The sequence below is a fragment of the Saccopteryx bilineata genome, chromosome 4 (assembly GCF_036850765.1).
Source record: "Saccopteryx bilineata isolate mSacBil1 chromosome 4, mSacBil1_pri_phased_curated, whole genome shotgun sequence".
In the NCBI taxonomy this organism is placed as follows: domain Eukaryota; kingdom Metazoa; phylum Chordata; class Mammalia; order Chiroptera; family Emballonuridae; genus Saccopteryx; species Saccopteryx bilineata.
In genome coordinates this window covers 6,263,749-6,284,101 of record NC_089493.1, presented here as the reverse complement: position 1 = coordinate 6,284,101, position 20,353 = coordinate 6,263,749, and the positions used below count along the sequence as shown (strand labels likewise).

At 58.5% G+C, this 20,353-nt stretch overlaps 1 protein-coding gene across 2 annotated transcripts in view; it reads left to right on the top strand.

Annotated features, from left to right (window-relative positions):
- The first annotated feature begins 1,034 nt into the window (after positions 1–1,034).
- Positions 1,035–20,353, top strand: part of HHIPL1 (HHIP like 1) — a 32,386-nt gene continuing 13,067 nt past the window's right edge. For both annotated transcript variants that reach the window (XR_010731295.1, XM_066276555.1), the window contains exons 1-6: positions 1,035–1,339; positions 8,783–9,429; positions 13,010–13,153; positions 15,666–15,994; positions 16,534–16,660; positions 18,238–18,383. Coding sequence is in view for 1 of the 2 variants with exons in the window: in XM_066276555.1 (XP_066132652.1) it covers positions 1,052–1,339; positions 8,783–9,429; positions 13,010–13,153; positions 15,666–15,994; positions 16,534–16,660; positions 18,238–18,383 (1,681 nt within the window). In the remaining variant the exon portion in view is untranslated. The remainder of the gene's footprint in view (positions 1,340–8,782; positions 9,430–13,009; positions 13,154–15,665; positions 15,995–16,533; positions 16,661–18,237; positions 18,384–20,353) is intronic.

Genomic DNA, 20,353 nt, shown 5'->3' with positions numbered 1-20,353 from the left:
GCCCAAGCCAGTGACCTCAGGGTTTTGTATTTTTTCTGAAGTTGGAAACGGGGAGGCAGTCAGACAGATTCCCGCATGCGCCGGACCAGGATCCACCCCGGCATGCCCACCAGGAGGTGATGCTCCACCCATCTGGGGCGTTGCAACCAGAGCCATTCTAGCGCCTGAGGCAGAGGCCACAGAGCCATCCTTAGTGCCCGGGCCCACTTTGCTTCACTGGAGCCTTGGCTGCGGGAGGGGAAGAGAGAGACAGAGAGGAAGGAGAGGGGAGGGGTGGAGAAGCAGATGGGCGCTTCTCCTGTGTGCCCTGACCGGGAATCGAACCCGGGACTCCTGCACGCCAGGCCGACGCTCTACCACTGAGCCAACCAGGGCGACTTCAGGGTTTTGAACTAGGGACCTCAGTGTCCCAGGTGGACATTCCATCCACTGTGCCACCACACATCAAGAAATTATCTGTTGATTTCTTCTTTGTGGTTGGCTATACTTATCCCTTTCAATTCCGGTCAAGGTCATTTTGTTTACAGGTGCATCTGAAAAACACTGCAACATTTTAACATTTAGTAGTAATGACATTTGAAAACTGCCCAGACCTTGACACCCTTGTGTTAAGAAAGACTGAAAACCAGGACCTGGGGCCTCCGGCCAGGGGCTCCTGAGCCTCCAGGAGTAAATAGCGCTGGAGGGAGGAAGCTGTGTCCCCGGCAGAATGGAAGACACAGTCACACCCCAGGAGGCCAGGCCACTGTCATCTACTTGGAAAGGCTCTGCGTCCAGGAGGAAGGGGCTGCTCAGAATGGCGAGAACAGAGGCTGTGCAGTGCTCCAAGTTCTGCACGGCCGTCTCCTTTCTTTCCGTCCCAGTGTGCTGGACCAGAGGTGACCTCCTTGCTGGGGAAGTCGCCAAACCCGTGGCTCTGCGGGGTGGACGCGCCCCCGCCCCTTTCCTGCTGTGGGGAGCGCCCCGGGAGGATGCAGGCTAGGCGGGAGGCGGGCGCCCAGGGCGGCTCCCTGGGGGCCGGGCCGGGGCGGAGTGGGGCGGCGGCAGCGGCATGGCGGGACGGCAAGCTCGGGCCGGGATCGGCGCCGGGGCCGGAGCACTGCTGGTGCTGCTGGTTTTGCGGGCGTTCGGGGCGGCGGCGCACCCGCAGTGCCTGGACTTCAGGCCGCCCTTCCGGCCGCCGCAACCGCTGCGCTTCTGCTCGCAGTACTCGGCCTTTGGCTGCTGCACGCCTGAGCAGGACGCGGCGCTGGCCGGCCGCTTCGGGGCCCTGGCGGCGCGCGTGGACGCTGGCTTGTGGGCTGCGTGCGCTGGATATGCGCTCGACCTGCTGTGCCAGGTGAGCGGGCGCGCGACAGTAGAGGGTGGAGAGGTGACAGTAGCAACTCCATTGGACAAGGACCACGCGTGGGCAGCTAACTTTGGGGCCCAAGGCCCCCAGCCAGGTGGGGAGATGGGCATCCTGGGATGGCCAGGGCTTTTGCCTTTTAGTGACTTGGTGACTTGGGCCTTCTCAGGGCCTCAGTTTCCCTTCCTGAAGTGGGAGTGACTGCCGGGTGATATTACCACTTCCTCCATGTTTGGGGGCTTCTCTGCCCCAGGACCTCCTGGAGTCAGCCCCCGAGGGCCCTGCCCTGGGAGCCCCACCCTTGTCAGGCTACCAGGGTAGGAAACCATCGTCCCAGAAGCTTGCAGAGGGCATGGTCAATGGACTGGACCTGTGTTTGTCCAGGGCTGTTGGGGACTGCTTCCACTGAAGGTCCCATCTTGCGGAAGCAGTCTGAGAGGCCCTCTGAACTCTCAGACCCCAGGAGAGCCCCAGGCCTGGGATGCCTTCAGCGCTTCCTGCCCCGCGGAGTTCGTGCTGGGGCCCTTTTCGGGAATGGCGAATGGCTTCCACACCGGGAAGAGGCTGCCCTCATCCTTTCAGACCACCTGAGTGACATCTTTTTGGTGAAACCTCTCTGCCATCCTCTTCCCCTCTGAAAGTAGAGCCCGGGGTTCTGCTCACACCAGGTTCTGCCCGGGCTTGGTTCTGCCTTCACTGTTCATTGTTGTGGACCGTTAATGGCAAAAAACCATTGTAGATTCGAGGCTTAGCAAAAGGCTAGTTCTCCCCCCTCCATCTCCATATTTGTCTTTGATGCTGAGTATTTGCACCCACTGCACTTGCTTCCTTGGGTTGCTGGAAGCAATATACATGCCCTTCCTCTGACTCTTTGTTTGTTTCAGTTGTTGGTAGATTTCACTAATGTATCCTGTTTTTACCTTGGGAGAGTTCCTGTCTTAGCCTTTGATGTGCAACTTTGTATCAAGGTCCTTGATTTGCATATGGCTGTATAATAAAGTGAACTGGGGCTATGAGTCACTCAGATACTGCCAGGCAGTTTGAAGAGTCCTCCCTGTACCATCTTTTTTTTTTTTTGTATTTTTCTGAAGCTGGAAACGGGGAGGCAGACAGACTCCCTCATGCGCCTGACCGGGATCTACCCGGCACACCCACTAGGGGGCGATGCTCTGCCCATCTGGGGCGTCGCTCTGTCCGGACCAGAGCCACTCTAGTGCCTGGGGCAGAGGCCAAGGAGCCATCCCCAGCGCCCGGGCCATCTTTTGCTCCAATGGAGCCTTGGCTGCAGGAGGGGAAGAGAGAGACAGAGAGGAGGGGGGGGGTGGAGAAGCAGATGGGCGCCTCTCCTGTGTGCCCTGGTCGGAAATTGAACCCGGGACTTCCGCACACCAGGCCAATGCTCTACCACTGAGCCAACCGGCCAGGGCCTGTACCATCGTTTTTGTTTTGACAAAGTGTGTTTCCTTAATTCCGCACTGTTATTTGGAGCCGCACTGGTCCGCGGCAGTTCATCCTCTTGCCCGAGTCTGATTCCCGGTGCCTGATGCCAGCAGTGGGTATGGCTGGGTCATGGGGTCAGGGCTCTTAGGCCTTAAGGCTGGTCTTGGCCCAGCAGCTGGACAGGTCCCACAGGGGCTGGTGCTGTGGGGAGGGGCTGGAGAGCCGGCTCCAAGTCAGACATCTCAGACTCCTGAGATTCGATCCTGACTCTGCCATGTTTTGGTTGCATGACCCTGCACTTCAAAGCTTCTTACACCCAGGATGAGGTTCCTTGCACCATCTTTTATTTATTTATTTATTTATTTTTATTAATTTTTAGAGAGGAGAGAGAATGAGAGAGAGAGAGAGAGAGAGAGAGAGAGAAGGGGGAGGGAGGAGCAGGAAGCATCAACACCCATATGTGCCTTGACCAGGCAAGCCCAGGGTTTTGAACTGGCGACCTCAGCATTTCCAGGTCGACACTTTATCCACTGAGCCACCACAGGTCAGGCCCCATCTTTTATTTTTTAAAAGATTTTATTTATTGATTTTAGGGACAGGAGAGGGAAAGGGAGAGAGCAAGGGGATGAGGGGGGTGTGACAGGAAGCATCAATTCGTAGTGGCTGCTTCTCGTCTGTGCCTTGACCAGGCAAGCCTGGCGTTCATTCCAGGTGACACTTGCGCTGTGCCACCATAGGCCAGGTGCTCCTCGCATCATCTTTAAAATGTAGACAATCTTACCTGCCCCCAGGGTGGCCACACAGACTAAATGACACATATGAGGGGCTCAGTGGACAGTTCCCATTGGGTTTCTCTAGTGACTGCCTCCTTGGCCCCCTGCTGGCTGCCCAGCCCAGGGTGGGGACTGAGCTAGGCTCAGAGGCCATCTGGGTAGGAAATAAGAGGGGCTGGGAACAAACAGGGGGACCCGGGGGATCCTAAGAATGCGAAGGAGTGTGCTTGCCGTTGGTGGACTCTGTTGCCTCCCTGCTGTGGATCTCGGAGGAGCCAGGATGGTCTGGTCAAGGGTTGCCTCAGTCACCCAGCCTGGGGGCCCCCAGGACCAGGTCCTGTGCTCCTCCCACCCCCGGTCACATAACAGGGCATGTGTGTTCACTGTACAGCTGTTGATTGAGCTCTTACGATGTGGCAAGCTCAGCAGGGCAAATATGGCGGGTATGTCCGTCCGTCTGTCCGGGGAAGAGGAAGAAAAGGGTCAGTCTTGCCACCTTCCCTGGCAGGAGGCTCCCGTCTGTCCTTGGGAACCTTCCCAGCCTGGGCTGGCCTTGAGCGAGCAGCGGTGGAGCGGTTGCTAGCTCCTCACCCCAGGCATTTCTGGGAGTGACCTCATGTCTGGAGTGAGGTGGGAGCGGACCGCAGCAGCTGGCTCATGGCTTCCCTGGCGGGGCCCGGCGGGAAGGTGGGAGAGCGCTGGTCAGAGGACTGGGCTCTGTGAGCTGAGGCTGTGTCCAGACCCAGTGCCTCCTGATGCCACCCCTGCGGCACGTGGCCCGGTGCCTCGTTTATGAGACCTAGTCAGTGGCGGCAGGCGTTCACCTCTCCCTGGGGGGATGGACTCCGGACAAGAGAGAGACGCTGAGAACATGCCCACACCCACGGTCCTCTCCGGAGCCTGCCCCCATCTGGCACTCACACTCCTCCGGACGCCCAGGCTGGCTCCTTAGCCAGAGGGCAGCCGTCCCTCCTGGCCCTTTCAGAGCCTGTCCTGGGGCTTTCTCGGAACGGCCACACTTTTCCTGGAAAAGTGAGGGAAGGTTCCCAAAGAAGGGAACATTGAGCTGCATCTTTATTTTATTTATTTTTTAATTGATTTGAGAGAGAGAAAAAGTGAGAAACATCAAGTTGTTGCTCCAGTCACCTGTGCATCCATTGCTTGACTCTTGTATGTGCTCTGGCTGGGGAGCGAACCTGCAACCCTGGCAGAGGGCAACAATGCTCTAACCAGTGCGGCTGCTGGCCAGGGCCTGAGTTACCTTGATAGCCTGTATTGTTTGAACGTTGACTGAACAAACACATGTATTGTCTCCATTTACTCCTCCCAGCAACTCTGTGAGGTTAGAATTCCTTTCCTCTTTTACTGATGAGGACACGTGCACGGAGAGGTTAAGGAGCTCGCCCAAGGTCACATGGGAGTGGTAGACTCAGTCTCCAGTGTGTGCTGACTTCAAAGCCTTTCTCTTCCTCACTTTGCCACATTGCCTGCCTTCTTGAAGCCCCACTGAGTACTGAGCCCTGGGGTCCCTGTCCCGGAGGGTCCCACCATCCGTGGGATGGACCGACATGGCCAGAGATGATTAAATGCTAGCTAAGCAGACCAGCTGAGCCATTTCTGGCAGTGGGGTGACAGTAGAGGGGGAGACCTCACCCTGCAAGGTACGGAATTCCTGTTTGGCGAACGCCGTGTCTGTGGGAATGCCCGCGAGGGCCAGGGGCGAGTCAGAGCCCTGGGAGGACGGAGGAGTAAGAGGAGGCGTTTGAGCTGGGCCTTAGTCGTGTGTTCCAGAGGCACACGTGGGCAAGGAAGGCACACCATGCCAGGGAACTTCGTGCACAAAGACTCTGTCTTCTTAAAAAGTGGGTGGTGGCCCTGGCCGGTTGGCTCAGCGGTAGAGCGTCGGCCTGCCGTGCGGGGGAACCGGGTTCGATTCCCGGCCAGGGCACATAGGAGAAGCGCCCATTTGCTTCTCCACCCCCCCCCTCCTTCCTCTCTGTCTCTCTCTTCCCCTCCCGCAGCCAAGGCTCCATTGGAGCAGGGGTGGCCTGGGCGCTGGGGATGGCTCCTTGGCCTCTGCCCCAGGCGCTAGAGTGGCTCTGGTCGCGGCAGAGCGACGCCCCGGAGGGGCAGAGCGTGGCCCCTGGTGGGCGTGCCGGGTGGATCCCGGTCGGGCGCATGCGGGAATCTGTCTGTCTCTCCCCATTTCCAGCTTAAAAAAAAAAAAAAAGTGGGTGGTGGATGTACAAAGCCTTTAGGTCTCAGGTGTCTTGGGTGTCAGCAACTGCATCGTGGCACCTTGGGGCAGTGAGGGGGGCAGGCGGCTTGCCTGTGTGCAGAATGGCTAGGCAGCTGAGCAGTGTGACACGGGTCCATTTTCCACGGGTTTCCTGCAGCCTTCTCCCACGGGCCACTGTGGGGCTAGCTGCTGACTGTCCTTGTCAGCAGCAATCACGACACCCTCTTGTCATTTTCTGCTTCTGGACTCTCCAGGACTGGGAGCCAGGTTTGCACAGCACATAAGAGAACACAGGCCGTGGGTGAGGCCTGCAGGACCCCGTGTCTTGATGCATGGGTGTTAAACTTCCAGCCTGGCTCCCTGGAGACCCTCCCAGCTCCCTCTCTAGTCCTGGCCTGGGGGTTGATGAGAAGTGGGCGCTCAGATTGGTTTCTAGGAGTCTGTTCTGCTCCCCACTGTGTCTCTGAGCCAGGGATGGTTTCTGGCACACGCCGGTGCCCATTACACATGTGTTGCATGAGACGTTGCTGGCTAAGAGGGGACGAGCCTGAGTCTGGATGTCATGAGGCTCCAGCTTGGCCACTTCTTGATGGGTGACCTTCTTTAAGCGTCAGTTCCTCAACTGTACAATCGGAGTCACAATGACAATACCTCGTGAAGATGAAGTGTGTGCACACAGACCCTCTCTGGTCCTCTGACAGCTGCTGGCTGGACTTGGGAGGCTGTGGGGACCGTGTGGGGGGAGGTGACACTGCACAGAGGCCAGGCCTGCTATTTGTCCCGCTTGTCAGCAGAGTGGAGCGTGTGAAATGTGCTGTTCCCGTTTGTACCTGGGATAGTGACCAGACCTCTAAGTACACGTCACCAAGTGGCCCTCGGCTCCACAGTAGCCATGCAGAGGCCAGGAAGGCAGGCCGTGGTGTGACCAAAAGCCACTATCGTGTAACGGGAGGGAGCGGCCTCTGGCCTGGAGCCTGAGAACGCAGCCAGGAGGGCAGCCTGCCACCCGCTGTCCCTGGAGGCCTCTTGCTGGAACCCGGCCTGGGCCAGCCGGCGAGGGGAGATGTGTGCTGTCAGCACCTCCCCTGCTGCGGGAGGAGCGGCTCCGGAGGCCTCCGGGACCAGAGCTGAGTCAGAGCAGGCCAGGGCTCCGTGAGCTCATGGTCGGGGAGGGCATGTGTCAGACACAGGCGTGAGTAATTACATCTGCTCTCGTCCGGGGCTCCCTTCAAGGGCGGTCCTTACAGAGGCTGGGAGCTGGGGACTCTGCTCTGGGCAGGTGGGCTACAGGGAAGGTGTTGAGGTTGGGGGGGCACTTACTGGGCCTTGGGGGTGGGCAGTTAGCCAGCCATTGGAGCTGAGATACGCTCCGCTTCTCCGCCCGCCCGCCCCAGCCTGTCCACGCCAGTATGTGACCTTGGTCAGTGGTTTCCTTCTCTGAGGTCCCGCTTCCCCCTCTGTGCCTGCAGCTGCCCCAAGGAAGAAACAGAGTCACCGGAGTCCCCAGCCTGGGCCCTGACCCACAGCTTGCCTGGATATCCAGGAGCTGTTACTGTTATTATTGTTGTGCCAGTGGCCATGGTTATTTTCTGAGGCTAAATACAGTCTGCCTGAGAAGGAAGGGTATGCCTACAAAGGGAACAGCACATGCGGAGGCTCAGAGGTGAAAGTGTGAGGAGACGGAAGGCGGGGAAGCTGTGGGCAGAGAGGATCCAGGGGTCAGTGAGTGTCTGGTACTCTCAGGCTGGGGGGAGGGTGGTCAGCACTGCAGGCTTGAAGCTGGGAGAGGCCTCATCAGATTGGTTGGCTCCGCCTGGGTTCCCCAAAGCAGAACCCGGGGCAAAGCTGGTGAGTGGACCCCAGAAGGAGGGACAGGGCGCAGAAGGAGAGCCCAGTCCAAGGTGCTGCTAACTGACTAGTGCTTCAGCTGGTGGGACCACCCTTCCAAACTGGGCATCAGGACTGTTGGTGGGCCAGGAGGAAAACAGAACAATTCAGCCATCGACTCCCTTCTCCCAGGGTCCAAAGGTTTGCCCCTGAGGCACTAAGTGCCCCCTCCACACTCTAAATCAGGGGTCCCCAAACTACGGCCCGTGGGCCGCATGCGGCCCCCTGAAGCCATTTATCCGGCCCCCGCCGCACTTCGAGAAGGGGCACCTCTTTCATTGGTGGTCAGTGAGAAAAGCATAGTTCCCACTGAAATACTGGTCAGTTTGTTAATTTAAATTTACTTGTTCTTTATTTTAAATATTGTATTTGTTCCCGTTTTGTTTTTTTACTTTAAAATAAGATATGTGCAGTGTGCATAGGGATTTGTTCATAGTTTTTTTATAGTCCGGCCCTCCAATGGTCTGAGGGACAGTGAACTGGCCTCCTGTGTAAAAAGTTTGGGGACCCCTGCTCTAAATCATGTCCATATGGGCACTGAATGCAGTCTCTTCAATGGGAAAACCTTTGGGTGGGAGGTGAGGGGTGAACGTGGGCTACTGCTGGGTTGTGCCCCATGAAGTCAGAGCCCAGCAGAGCTGGAAAAGGGGCCGGTGAGGCCTAGAGGGTCTGACTCCTTCATCTCGTGGAGAGCTGCTAGGGCAGCCCTGGGGAGACCCCCTGAGGAGGGCCCTGGAGCTGCAGGCTAAACAAAGGAGCTCACCACGCAGGTAAAGGGCAGGAAGTATAAAGAAGAGCCTCGGACCCTCCTGGCACGCAGTAGGTCCTCAAGAGTAGCTGCTGATGCTGTTGTTATTGGTACCAGTACTAGATGCGGTTATTTGCTCTAACAGAGGCAGGAAGGCAAGAGAGAAGGGCCGAAGGTATGGAGATGGTAGGCCTGCAGTAGTTGACACTCACCCTGGTTACGGATGGAAGTGTCCCCGTTTGACAGATCAGCAGCCTGGGGTTCTGGGAAGTGGGGTGAGCTGTCCAAGGTCACACAGCCGGTAAGTGCCACCACAAAGCACCCCTGAGCCATCCCTGTCTCCGCAGGAATGCTCGCCCTACGCGGCCCACCTCTATGACGCCGAGGACCCGTCCACGCCCCTGCGGACGGTGCCCGGGCTCTGCGAGGACTACTGCCTGGACCTGTGGCAGCCGTGCCGGGGCCTGTTCCGCCACCTGTCCTCCGACCGCGAGCTCTGGGCGCTGGAGGGCAACCGGGCCAAGTTCTGCCGCTACCTGTCCCTGGACGACACGGACTACTGCTTCCCGCACCTGCTGGTCAACGAGAACCTCAACTCGAACCTGGGCCGCGTGGTGGCCGACGCCAAGGGCTGCCTGCAGCTGTGCCTGCAGGAGGTGGCCAACGGGCTGCGCAACCCCGTGGCCATGGTCCACGCCCAGGACGGCACGCACCGCTTCTTCGTGGCCGAGCAGGTGGGGCTGGTGTGGGCCTACCTGCCCGACCGCTCGCGGGTGGAGCGGCCCTTCCTGAACGTCAGCCGGGCCGTTCTCACTTCGCCCTGGGAGGGCGACGAGCGCGGCTTCCTGGGACTGGCCTTCCACCCCCGCTTCCGGCACAACGGCCGGCTCTATGTCTATTACTCCGTGGGGGTCGACTTCCGCGAGTGGATCCGCATCAGCGAGTTCAGGGTCGCGGAGGACGATGTGAACACCGTGGACCACGGCTCTGAGAGGTGGCCTTCCCCGGGGAGCAGGCGGGGCGGGGGCGGGGCGGCCATTCTGCCGGCAGGTAGCATCCAGCCAGTTCGTGCTGTGCCACATGGGTGGTTACCTGTTTTGACTGTCACCCCCGGGGAGGGGGCTGAATCCCATGGTCTGGAGACGGGAGGGACGGTGGGCAGACAGACATCAGAGGATCATGTACCAAGTCTCGGATCAGGCACTTCAGCCGGTCCCTTGAGGTTAGTGTCACATTCCCATTTGCACAGACGAGGACACGGAGGCTTGGAGAGGTGACGTGACCTGCTCGGTCACACAGCCAGAAAGCAGCAGGGCTGGGACCCTGGCCTGTCTTGCAAGCCTGTCCCACTGCCCCCTCAGCCCCACCCCGTCACCATGGCCCCATGTGATGGGGCCCTGCCTTCCACGTCTCCTCACCCGGACCCTCCACCCCGGCCCGCCCCAGCAGGGTCCCCCATTCCTGGGCTCCGGCCTCTGCTCCCCTCAGCACGGAGCCTCTGTGCACAGCCTGCGCCTGCCTGGTTCTAAAGCGGGCTTGGCCCGACCTGGCATGGAGGGCATACGCATCGGTCTGCGTCCCGTAGGAAAGTCAGTCGCCCCGTACCAGGTAACTCAGGGCACAGAACTTGACGTGGGAATTCGGTCCTCAGGTGTCGGGAATGATGACAGAGCCATCTGGGGAAGAAGGGCGGCAACTTTTGAGTGTAACAGGTGGGGGAAGCTGCCTCCACCTCTCAGGCTAGAGAAAGAGAGGAGGTGGGGGTACTGGAGCCCAGAGGCGGGGCCACGCATCGGAAGCTGGAACCATGCTGGGCCCAGGCAGGGCGGTGGGAGGATGGGGAGGAGGTACCCTTACTGCCAAGATGCTGCAGAGGGAGATGGGGAGAAATATCCTGGCTGCTCCTCCCTTCCTCTCGCCCTCCCATCTCCTGCCAGTGCCTTCATTGGCTGAGCCTAGCTGGAGGCCACCTAGCAAAGAGTCATGGGACATGTAGTTTACAGGAACTGGTCCTCTGAAGGAGAGACCTTGTAGGGGAGGCTGAGGCTAGACCTGAGGGCAGATAGGCAGGTATATCATGTATTTGATAAAAACTGTAAAAATTTTTTTTTTCTTAAAAGACTATTCCATTTTTTTTGAGAGGAGAGAGATAGAAAGAGAGAGAGAGAGAGAGAGAGAGGAGGAGCAGGAAGCATCAACTCCCATATGTGCCTTGACCAGGCAAGCCCAGGGTTTCGAACCAGCAACCTCAGCATTCCAGGTTGAGGCTTTATCCCATTGCGCCACCACAGGTCAGGCAAAACTGTAAAATCTTGACATTAAAGTATAAGGAGGAGGAGTTGAATATGTGGGCTCATGGAGATCTTGTCATGTGGCAGTAATTTTGAAATGAGCTTCCTGGCAGCCCCAATAAAAAGAGGAAACACTTCTTGTGACCTTTTAGGAGATTGCATCACCAGTTCTCCAGGAGAGCTGAGTGTACCCCATGGACCTCACAGAGGGGAGAGAGAGGGGTGGTGGTGGAATGGATGTGTCTCTGACAGTGACATTTAAGAGTTGACGCCTGCCTGACCAGGCGATGGCGCAGTGGATAGAGCGTTGGACTGGGATGCGGAGGACCCAGGTTCGAGACCCTGAGGTCGCCAGTTTGAGCATGGGCTCATCTGGTTTGAGCAAAGCTCCCCAGCTTGGACCCAAGGTTGCTGGCTTGAGGAAGGGGTTACTCAGTCTGCTGTAGCCCCAGAGTCAAGGCACATATGAGAAAGCAATCAATGAACAACTAAGGCATCGCAACGAAAAACTAATGATTGATGCTTCTCTCTCCGTTCCTGTCTGTCCCTGTCTATCCCTCTCTCTGACTCTCTCTCTGTCTCTGTAAAAATAAAAAAAAAGTTGACTCCTGATGAAGGCTGAAGGTGTTAACACAAAATATATCCATGAACATCTTTCAGAGTGAGGGTTCCACAAGGGTTCTCTGGGGACCTCACCAGGACCTCACAAGTACAAGCCCAGGCATGGCTGGCTCAGGGCAGGGCCAGGATGCAGGGCATGCTCGCCTGAGTCACAGTCCAGCTCTGACCCCAGAGCTGGGATACCGATGGGAGGTGGGTGACTGAGAGTCTGCCCTGTCCTGTCCACGGGGGGCCTGGCGTTTGGGGCTATGTGTGCTCACCAGCTCATCTGTGTTGGCCTCACTTGGAAAGGCTTCCAGTCTTGGCTCTGAAGGCCCAACATTGTGGGTTGATGTTCTTGACCTTTCCATATCTTGGTTTGTCTCAATGAAGAAGGGATTTGCAAGTCAGTGACCAATCCTGGAGAATCAAAATCAGCCTTAGGCTCTTCAGTGAGAGGGAATTTAAGGCAGGGAGTCGGCTGCCAAGGTGTCGGGAGGGCTGGAGAAGGAGAAGGGGAAGGGAGTCAAGCTACCTAGGGCTTAGTGACTCCAAGAGGCCGTTGCCACTGGTGGGCTGGGGCTTAGTGACTCCAAGAGGCCGTTGCCACTGGTGGGCTGGGGCTTAGTGACTCCAGGAGGCTGCTGCCACTGGTGGGCTGGGGCTTAGTGACTCTAAGAGGCTGCTGCCACTGGTGGGCTGGGGCTTAGTGACTCTAAGAGGCTGCTGCCACTGGTGGGCTGGGGCTTAGTGACTTTAAGAGGCTGCTGCCACTGGTGGGCTGGGGCTTAGTAACTCCAAGAGGCTGTTGCCACCGGTGGGCTGGGGCTTAGTGACTCCAAGAGGCCGTTGCCACTGGTGGGCTAGGGCTTAGTGACTCCAAGAGGCCGTTGCCACTGGTGGGCTGGAGGCACCGAAGGGGAGAGGCCTGGGCTGCTCAGTGTGCTCGCTGCTCCTGGCACCAAGATGTCTGGGCCGAAACCCAGAGTCTACAGTCAGCAGCCACCGTGGCCATCCTGCTACCACCGCTCCTGGAGGCAGTGCCAAGAGCCAGGGAAACGGGCTCTCCTTTCCTCTTGCCTTCCGCTCTCCGCTGGCTAACCTAACCGGAAGCCAGCTGGCCGGCCGGCAGTGGAGTGGGGGACTCCCCTCTGGCAGGAAAGGAGGTTCTTGATCGGTGGGTGTGGAGGTGAGCACAGCCCGCGCCATCTAGCCCACCCCTTTTGAAGTCACAGTAGGTAAAAATGACAGAGTTTGTAGAAAGTGCTCGGCTTACATGGCTGGCATGTGGGTAGCTACATCCAATGGAGAAGTCAGTTGTGCAACAACGGGGTCCTCAGTTTCGCAGGACCACAACAGGGCAGGCGCTAACAGTGGGTAGCAGTAGAAAAAATACTAGGCCAGAACTAGCAGACCTGAGTTCTAGTCCCAGCTCTGCTGTGTGTCCTTGGGCAACTTGCTCAACCCCTCTGAGCCTCCAGTTCCTCATTAGCACAATGGAGTGAACTATCCACACCCAGCCGACCAGACCTTGGTAAAGATCACCCGCCATGAAGGACCTGAAAAGTCTTTCCAACTGAGAACTGATGTCCGAGAGAGAGGAGGGTTCGTGGCTGTGATCTTGTTTTGTATTTTGGCTGAGGTTATTTTTGGGGGGTGGGGGTATGGCTTCTCTTCTTTTAGGATAATCCTGGAGATTGAAGAACCAGCCTCAAACCACAATGGGGGCCAGCTGCTCTTTGGGGACGACGGGTACCTCTACATCTTTACTGGAGATGGCGGGATGGCCGGAGACCCCTTTGGAAAGTTTGGAAATGCCCAAAACAAGTATGTCCTGCTTTTCGCTGGCTAGTGGGCTGGTTTACATACCCCTGGATTACATACTGTTCTGGAGGGGCATTGCCTCCTCAACCACGCAGCGCAGGGCCGCAGAGAGGGCCTTGGGCCCCAGCTCAGCCTGCAGCTGGCCGGTTGGAGACCCAGTCAGGTCATTGCCCCTCATCAGTTAGAGCCCTAGTCAGCAAACTGCGGCTTGTCTCACAAGTCACATGCGGCTCTTTGGCCTCTTGGGTGTTTAGCAAAGGCCAGTTTAGGAGTGCCCTAATTAAGTTAATAACAATGTATCTACCTATATAGTGTAAGTTTAAAAAATTTGGCTCTCAAAAGAAATTTCAATCGTTGTACTGTTGATATTTGGCTCTGTTGACTAATGAGTTTGCCAACCACCGATCAGAGGAACAGAATCAACCACCGATTAGAGGAACAGAATCACCTCCACGGAAAGGCTCATTGCGAGGGGTAAAAGCAGTCGTGTTTGTGGTGGGCTAAGCACAGCGCCCGCTTGCCGCAGGTACCTGAGAAGTGACATCAGAGGGCGTGTGGGAAGATAGGGTTTTTTCTGAAGTCAGTCCAGTCTGTTCTGTCTGCTGGAACCAGACCAGACAGGGAGCGTGGGCTGGTTGGAGCAGGCTGTAGGGGCCCTGGGTGTTCTGTCCCCAGGGTCACCCATGGTGGCCCAGAAACTGAAGCATAATTTTGCTCAGTCAGTCACTTCTTGGCTTGAGCAGATGGCTTGCCGTCATCCTAATCCTAGACACACACACACACACACACACACACACACACACTTGGAGACTTGTGAGTCTAGACAAGGCTGTCCTGCAGTCTCAGGGCAGCCTCCTCCACTCGTAGCCAGAAATGACAAAACCTTTCTCATTCCAGAAAGTAAAAATAGCGCGTCTGATGTTGATTACGGTAATTAAAGTGTTCACAATTTGTGATGCGTGCTTTCATATGTGTCGGGGTAAGAGTCACTGCAGCTTTCTCATGTTTGGGATGTGTTTAAGAGAAGAAGCTGAGAAAATAGAAATTAAGGATTTGTGGATAATTGGGCAGAACTTAAAACATTATTTTGCTGCCCTGAGGTTTGCCCACTTTACACACAGAAGCCCGGTACGTGGCGTGTGGCTCTGGGGTGTGATCTGCAGCTTGGTGATGAGTAGACTGGAGCGCATCATGGGAACCCGCTGGGCTGGAGGGGATTCACTGGGGGGCCTTGATGGGGAGGGAGTGTTTTATCCCCTGAAAGGGGAGACTGAGATGTCTCTCACGAGAGAAACACTGGGGAACTGACGCTATGTGAGGCTGATGGGTGCCCAGTTGCAGCAAACGTGCAAAGCACAGCAGTCCTGCCCTGAAAAGCAGCCTGGCAGGGGGCCACTGGAATGCCAAGAGCAAGGGGAAAAACCCACGTGGTACTGACGTGGGTGCATCAGAAACCACAGAGGAGAGTGTGGCCGATACTCAGGCACGAGGCGGATTCCCCCATCGGGTCACTTTTGTCTCTTGATGAATGAAACCCACACGCTGTTCACCCCTGGGAGCTATGTGGAGGTTTAGGGCTGTACCCCTGCTCTCTGTGGCTCTGGGGGCACATCCTGAGGTCTCCTCACTGCGGGGTCTTCAGAAGGTGACATCGCCTGGCTCTGTGGAGTGGCCTGGCTCCCAGTCCAGAGTTGCCTGGGGGACCTGGCACGTGGTCCCCCTCTTAGAACCTGGGTGGAGGTTGTAGAGTCTGGGGGGACCTGAGCTACCATGGGGTCCCGGCTGCTCTCTGACATGCTCTGTTCTGCCTATGGTGGCCCTGGGTGTGTGTGAGCGAGAAAGCAGGAGTTCCCGTCCTGTTTGTTCCCTCTCCCCTCTCCCAGCCCCTGCCTGTACTCTCCGTGCGAACGTGCGCTTGACTTTGCATTCATTCATTCATTCACTCACTTGGCAGATGCTCACTGGGCACCTACTGTGTGCCAGGCAAGGGGCATTTTTCTAGGAGCGTTCATTTTCACCCTGTAGGACAGCCCTTTCAGAAGGCGGGAAAGAGGGACCACCCTTGGGTTACTGTGGAGGACAAAGGCCTGGGGAGGTTAGACAGTGGGGTGGTCAAGAGCGTGGGTTTCTGCCGTCAGCCTGCCAGGACTGGACCCCAGCCCTACCATGTACTCATGGTGTAGCAACTAGGCATTTATGTGACCTTTCTGAGCTCAGCTGCCCCATCTGTAGAATGGGGTCACGGCAGCTCCCACCTACTGGACAGGTCTGGCGTGAGGCTGAGGCGCGGCTATAGGTAGGTAGCATGTCCAGGGCTTGGGACATAGGAGCGGTGGATGTTCAATAAAGGAACCGGGTAACCCAGATGGCAGGTAGCTGAAGACAGCTGAACCCAGCAGCAGCTCTGGCCCCCCAGCCAAGGCTCATCTTGCCCTTGGCCCAGCCGGGGGCCCCAGGAGGTGCCCGAGCGCCCTGGAGCAGGCCCCGAGCAGGCGTCTCTCCCACCTGCCCGCAGGTCAGCGCTGCTGGGCAAGGCGCTGCGCATCAACGTGGACGGCAGTGAGCGCGGCCGGCCCTACCGCATCCCTGCGGACAACCCTTTCGTGGGCGACCCCGACGCACGGCCCGAGGTCTACGCCCTGGGGGTGCGCAACATGTGGCGCTGCTCCTTCGATCGTGGCGACCCGGTGTCAGGCACGGGCCGTGGGCGCCTCTTCTGCGGGGACGTGGGCCAGAACAAGTTCGAGGAGGTGGACCTGGTGGAGCGCGGCCGCAATTACGGCTGGCGCGCGCGGGAGGGCTTCGAGTGCTACGACCTCAAGCTGTGCGCCAACGCCTCCCTCGGTGAGGCCACCCCCACCCCTCTGCGCTCCATCTCCCGGGTCTGCCCCTGACCGGCCCCACCCCCATTCCCCACCTCGCGGCTGTGCGCCAACGCCTTCCTCGGTGACGCCACCCCCACCCCTCTGCGCTCCATCTCCCCGGTCTGCTCCTGACCGGCCTCACCCCCATTCCCCACCTCGCGGCTGTGCGCCAGGGCCTCCCTCTCAGTGTATGTATGGGCAACACTGCGCCTAGGGACCTCCGATCCCAGATCCTCCACCCCAGGGGGTGTGCGCCAATACTTCCCTCCCGGACCTCCCAGACCCCACCCAAGACCCGCCTCCCCAACATTCTTGGGAGGCTCCTCATTCTTCTCCCCCCCACACTACCAAGCCCACCCTCTCTTCCCCACTTTATAAGCTGTGAGCCCCTCCCTCCCTTGGTGACCATATGGGTCCCCATTTCTGGCCCTCCTGCTGACCTCGGGACAGTCACAGAGCCTTGTTGTGGGGGAGGGGCTGAGCCCTCCCCCCTCACCGCAGCCTCTCTCCACCATGCAGATGACGTGTTGCCGATATTCGCCTACCCACACAAACTGGGCAAGTCAGTCACCGGGGGCTACGTGTACCGGGGCTGCGAGAACCCCAACCTGAACGGCCTCTACATTTTCGGTGACTTCATGAGTGGGTAAGTGGCCTGACAGCCGTTCTAAGACACAGGGAAGGCAAAGGAGCAAGGTGGGGGGGGACAATATTAATAACTTCTTGGACAGGCTCCGGGTGCCCCTGGGGTGGGGACAGGACCTGTCACTGCACCAGCTGACCAGGGCCCCAGGGAGCCTTGATCCAGGAGAGTCCACAGAAGCCACCCCACTGGAGAGAGGGGAGCTGGGACCCCCACCCAGGTCTGGCTCCGGGGCCCCGGGAGGCTTGCTGCCTGACCCCCACGCTCTGGGGCAGTGTGCTTCCTCTGGGGCAGAGCCTACCCCCCAGACCTGTCGTAGGTCAGACTCCATCACCAGGGGAGCTCATGGGGCCTTGTGATCCCCTCGTTCTCCCATTGTACAGAGGAGAAAACTGAGGACTCTCAGAGAGGCCCACGGAAGACACACGCCTGCACAATGCTTGAATGTGCAGCTGGGTCCGAATCCTGGCCCCCTTCTTAGCCACTGACCTTGGGCAGGTTACCTGACTTCTCTGAGCGTCAGTTTCCTCATCCGCAAAATTGAGATGAGAATACCAGCTGCCTCCTGGGGCTGTTTGAGGACCCAGTCCGGTAGCGCGCGCGCACACACGCACACACACACACACACACACACACACACGAAGCTTAGGATTTAGTACACACTCGGTCCCTGGGAGCCATTGATGATCCCCACTCAAGACTGCCTGGGAGAGCAGCTGTCCCTCGGGAGGGGAGACAAGAACTTAAGGGAGCCTGAGGCCACAGGAGAATTCTCACCTCTTGCAGGCTGCTGACCTGGGTGGGCATGTGGCCCGTACATACCTCAGCCTGCGGCTGGAGCTGAGCAGGGGCCTGGGCCTGGGGCTCTGGGTGCCCAGTCCTTTTCTCAGCTCCGCCCTTTCCTTGGGGTCTGCCTGTGGGACTCAGCTGTCCCTTCTCCCATCTGGAACGGGTTCTGGATGAACAAAGCCTCTGTTTTCATCCTGGTTCTTTTATCTCCCTTGCCACCCCTCAGGAGTGCCCATGTCACCTGACCCCAGAGATTTAATTTTGCCAACCTTTCCCAAGCCTGCCTGCTGGGTCAGGCTTTGTGCCAGGGCCGGAACAACAGAGTTGAAGAGTACCCGATACCCAAGACAGGGAGACAGGCAAAGGCTTGGCCCATTCTAGTCCAGCCTGGGAGAGCTCGTGCATAGTGCTGGAGGAGCCCAATACAGGGGCAGTCAGGAGGGCTTCCCAGAGGAGGGGATAGCAAGCAGGGCCTGGAAGTGTCAGTAGGTAACTGACAGGTGGGAGAGTGAGTAAGGGGCCAGATCAGCGTATTCTGCACGTGCCCAGGGCTCTGTTTCGTGCTGTGGAGGCAGCTCCGAAGTGTGTGCACTCTCCTGGGCACCAGCCTTGCAGAGTTCTGGAAGCCAGGTCAGCTCCTGACTGCCTCCTGCTGGTCAGTGGGTGGGGCTGGTCCTGCATGAAGTCTTGGCTAAGCACCTGCTGTGTACCAGAGAAACATGTGGGGGAAGGCACACAGAGACTAGGAGACAAGCTTGGTTCCTGCCCCTGCAGCTCACCCTCCTTTGCAGGCGTCTGATGTCCCTTCGAGAGAACCCAGGGACAGGCCAGTGGCAGTACACCGAGCTCTGCATGGGCCGTGGCCAGACCTGCCAGTTCCCGGGCCTCATCAACAACTACTATCCACATATCATCTCCTTTGCAGAGGACGAGGCCGGTGAGCGCTCCTGAGGCCTTTCCCTCCGGGCTGCCCCTGCCTGACTGGTCCCCCCGCCCTGTGGATCCTTCTGGCCTGGGGTTTGAGAGATGGGGTCTCAGGCCCCAGTCCACCCTCAGGATGGAGAGAAAGGTGTGCAGTGGCCTTGAGACCCTGCTTGGGCATCATCCTTGTCAGTCTGAGCTTCGGGTCCCCCCGCGCCCCCCCCCCCCCGCATGGGTCTGGTTTCTGCGAGGGACAGCAAGAGGACTTGGGTAAGAGTACAGGGCAGTTAGGGGAGCAGGAGGGTCTCCGTGATGGTGGGAACACAAGCAGATAAGGGGACAGTGCCTGCCAAGATCGTTCCCGTCCTGGGTTCCTGATGCCGATGTATTGGGGCCCATAGAATGAAGCCACACTGTCTTCAGAACGTGGGTAGACACGGCCTCCTTGCTGTTAGCAGGTCCCCCATTCGGGCACTTGTGTTTTCAATGCAAGGAGTGGTGGGGGAGGGGAGAGGAAGAGGGGCCATGGGGCTGGATCCCGCTCCAGCCTCCTGCCTTTGTCCTTGGCCCCGGATTATCCCTGGACAAAAGCCTAGGGGCCCCCAGTGGGGCCTAATGGATGCTTGGCCCAGTTGCTGGGCAACACCCACCCCATGGCCCTTTGAGGGGTGTCCCCTGCAGAGCCCAGTCCCCCGAGCCCCGGGCCTAAGTCTGGGAAACCTTTGTTGAACCGACACTCATCAGAATCTAAATTTTCTAAAGGGCAGCCCCAGGCCCCACTGCCTCCCTGAGCCCACTGGGCCCTTGAAAATCCTTTCTTTTGGTCAATAGGGGGTTAACGTGTTTTGGAAGGAGGGATGCTCTCTCCCCGCCCTCCCCACCCTAGTCCCCCCCACGGAGAGGCAGGGCCTGGAGGATGCCTTTCCCAGGGGCCCTACCTCAGCCCTCTGAGTGACACAGAGTGATGTGACAGCCAGGGAAGGCCCCTCTGAGACAGCCCAGGGCCAGCCTGTTGGCCAGCGTGGGCAGGCGGCCCCTGGCAGGCACAGAGCTCTGGGGTCCAATGCGAACAAACCTCTCCCGGCTTCAGGCTCCAGCCTTCTCTTCTCGAGCTGGTCCTCTGATACTTGCATATGACAAAATAAGGACCTCTGCTGACCCGGTGCCCTCCAGGGACAGAGGGACAGTCTGCATCTCAGAGACAAAGAGGGCCATGTGGCTCTGGGAAGGGCTCCTCAGTGCCGGGGGGGGGGCTCCCTGCCCGTGCATGGGGCGGGGGGCCATGGCTCCCAGCAGATCAGGGCTGGAGGGGGCCACAGAGCGTGCCTGGTCCAACCCTGTCACTACACAGACGGGGAAGCTCTGGTTCACTCTCTATGGTCAGTCACGGCGTGGGGAACACTGCACCCAGCAGGGCCCCTGGAGGCCACGCAGAATGGGGCCTCCCACTCGGGCTTGCTCAGCCAGAGGAACAGCAGAGAAAGGCGTCCCAGGCTGCGGAGCAGTGTGTGCGGGGAGCCCCGAGTCGCTGCAGGGGGCTGGAGTGTAGACGGGAGGGTGGCATGGCCAGGGGGGAAAAGGGGCTCCCCAGAGCTTCTCTCCAAAAAGAGACCCAGAGAAGCAAGTGCCGGCCCAGGGCCCAGTGTGCGGGGAGCCCCCTCCCCCATGGGCTGTGTCATCAACAGTGTCCTTGTTACTTCCCTGTCCCCACCACTCCCAGCAGGGCTGCTGCTCCCACCCTCCCCCCTGCCCTCAGCTCCCTGCCACGCTGCAGCTACCCCAGCCACACAGGGGGGTTTTCAGGTGTCTTCCTCATCACGACATTCCCTGGGTGTCCTAAGCCTGTGTCTCAGACCGTGCCCCCACACAACCCTCCTGACCTACCCATTGCCCGGGAAACGCCTTCCTCCGTCTCCCGCCTCACTCGCTGTCCTGACCTCTCCTTGTGGAAACCACCCCGCCCCATCCTTGAGAGAGAGCTCTCAG